A 1,481-nucleotide genomic window follows, 5' to 3' on the forward strand; every position below is an offset into this window, starting at 1 on the left:
TCTCGCTAGCCTGTGCATACACCCCAAACCCTAAACCCTAAACCCTAAACCCTAAACCCTAGAGTATAACAGCAACATATCCCGCAGCAGTTCATGGCGCTTTATCCCTATTCGCGGTGGTGTGGATTGTTGCGGTGTACGTGCAGCTGAGGTGTATGTAGAGCTGCGGTGTATGCAGAGCGTATATGAATTGCTAACCAACAGTAAACAAGAAATTTATTTAAAACACATTACCTCCTCTCTGCATGCAATCAAAGCCTCCAGACGCCGCACAAGATGCACAACTAACTCGCCGTCTGCTGGCAGCTGCTGCAGCTCCCAAGTAACGCAGGCAAGACTTCCTGCTGTTGCTGTTGCTGTTGCTGTTGCTGCTGCTGCTGCTGCTGTTGTTGCTGCGCAGGAGGAGGAAGATGAAGAGGAGGAGCTGCTGGTGGTGGTCTCTGTGGCTGTCTCTGAGTCTGCATCGGCACAGTAGACACTGGGAAGACGCAAAAGGAAGTCTTCAACAGCAACAGGCGATGGCTTCAGTTTGCTGTTTGCTGCTGCACGTGCTCCTGCATGTGCTGCAAAGCGCTGCTCTCTCTTCTGCTGCTGCTGCTGCTGCTGCTGCGAAGGCCTCCCTGTCGGCGTGCTGCAGTACGTGGGGGGCCCCTCCAGCCCGTCAGCGTCTGTTGCTGCTGCGGCCTTCGGCTCAGAGCTAGAAGGCCCACGTTTAGCAGCGGGGTCTACAGACACCGCAGCAGCATTCGCCATCGCCGTCTCGAGCAGTTCCGTTGCTGCTGCTGCTGCTGCTGCTGCTGTTGCCCGCCCTGGGGGGGCCAACTGGCGAGATGAGGCAGCCGCTCATTGGGGGGGCCCTCCTCCACGAGCGGCCCCAAAAGTGTACAGGGAGCCGCAAAAGGGATGAAGAGGGGGGAAGACAAGAGCAGCAACTGCAGCAGCTACTGCTGCTTTATCAGCCGTTGCAGCTGCAGGCGCTGGCAAGTCGAAATGAAACGCGCCCCTCAGCCCCAGGATGCCGTGCGCAGTTATGCTTTAGATAAAGAAGATGATAAATAAACTAAATGCTGAGAAGCGAAGGCGGCGAGACGCGCTGTAGTCTGTGCAGGCGAGCGGAACCGCGCCGGGCGCTTACTCCCGGGTGTATGGGGAGGCAGGTGTTTGTACACGACGAAACAAATTGTTATTTTTAAAAATTAATATTCTTAGACAATTAAAAAAGGAATTTAAAACAAAAAACCAGCGAGCGCCGCCGCCTCGGAGTGCCGACGACGCATGCAGCGCCCAACTGCCAACAGCTGTTTGCCCGAGCATTCGCATGCTACAGGACAGTGGAGAAGAAGAGTATTTTTTTAGTTTGTTTGAAATATTTTTGTTTTTATGACAAATTATAAACATATTTCGGCTCTAAATGGGTTTTCTCTCCTTGCTTCCGCTTGGATTCAGGCAAACCCGCCTCAAGACCAGTTGCTAACGAACTT

The 1,481-nt window shown here is 53.4% G+C and overlaps 1 protein-coding gene across 1 annotated transcript in view; it reads right to left on the reverse strand.

Annotated features, from left to right (window-relative positions):
• The window catches only part of EAH_00056960 (hypothetical protein, conserved), a gene marked incomplete at both ends in the record, with an annotated part of 6,029 nt that extends 5,276 nt beyond the window's left edge, over positions 1 to 753 (reverse strand). Inside the window, one exon of the mRNA XM_013397455.1 lies at positions 235 to 753. Coding sequence (XP_013252909.1) covers positions 235 to 753 — 519 coding nt within the window. The remainder of the gene's footprint in view (positions 1 to 234) is intronic.
• Between the last annotated feature and the right edge of the window lie 728 nt (positions 754 to 1,481).

Source organism: Eimeria acervulina, genomic scaffold (genome assembly GCF_000499425.1).
Source record: "Eimeria acervulina Houghton genomic scaffold, Eah_scaff1200, whole genome shotgun sequence".
NCBI lineage: Eukaryota > Apicomplexa > Conoidasida > Eucoccidiorida > Eimeriidae > Eimeria > Eimeria acervulina.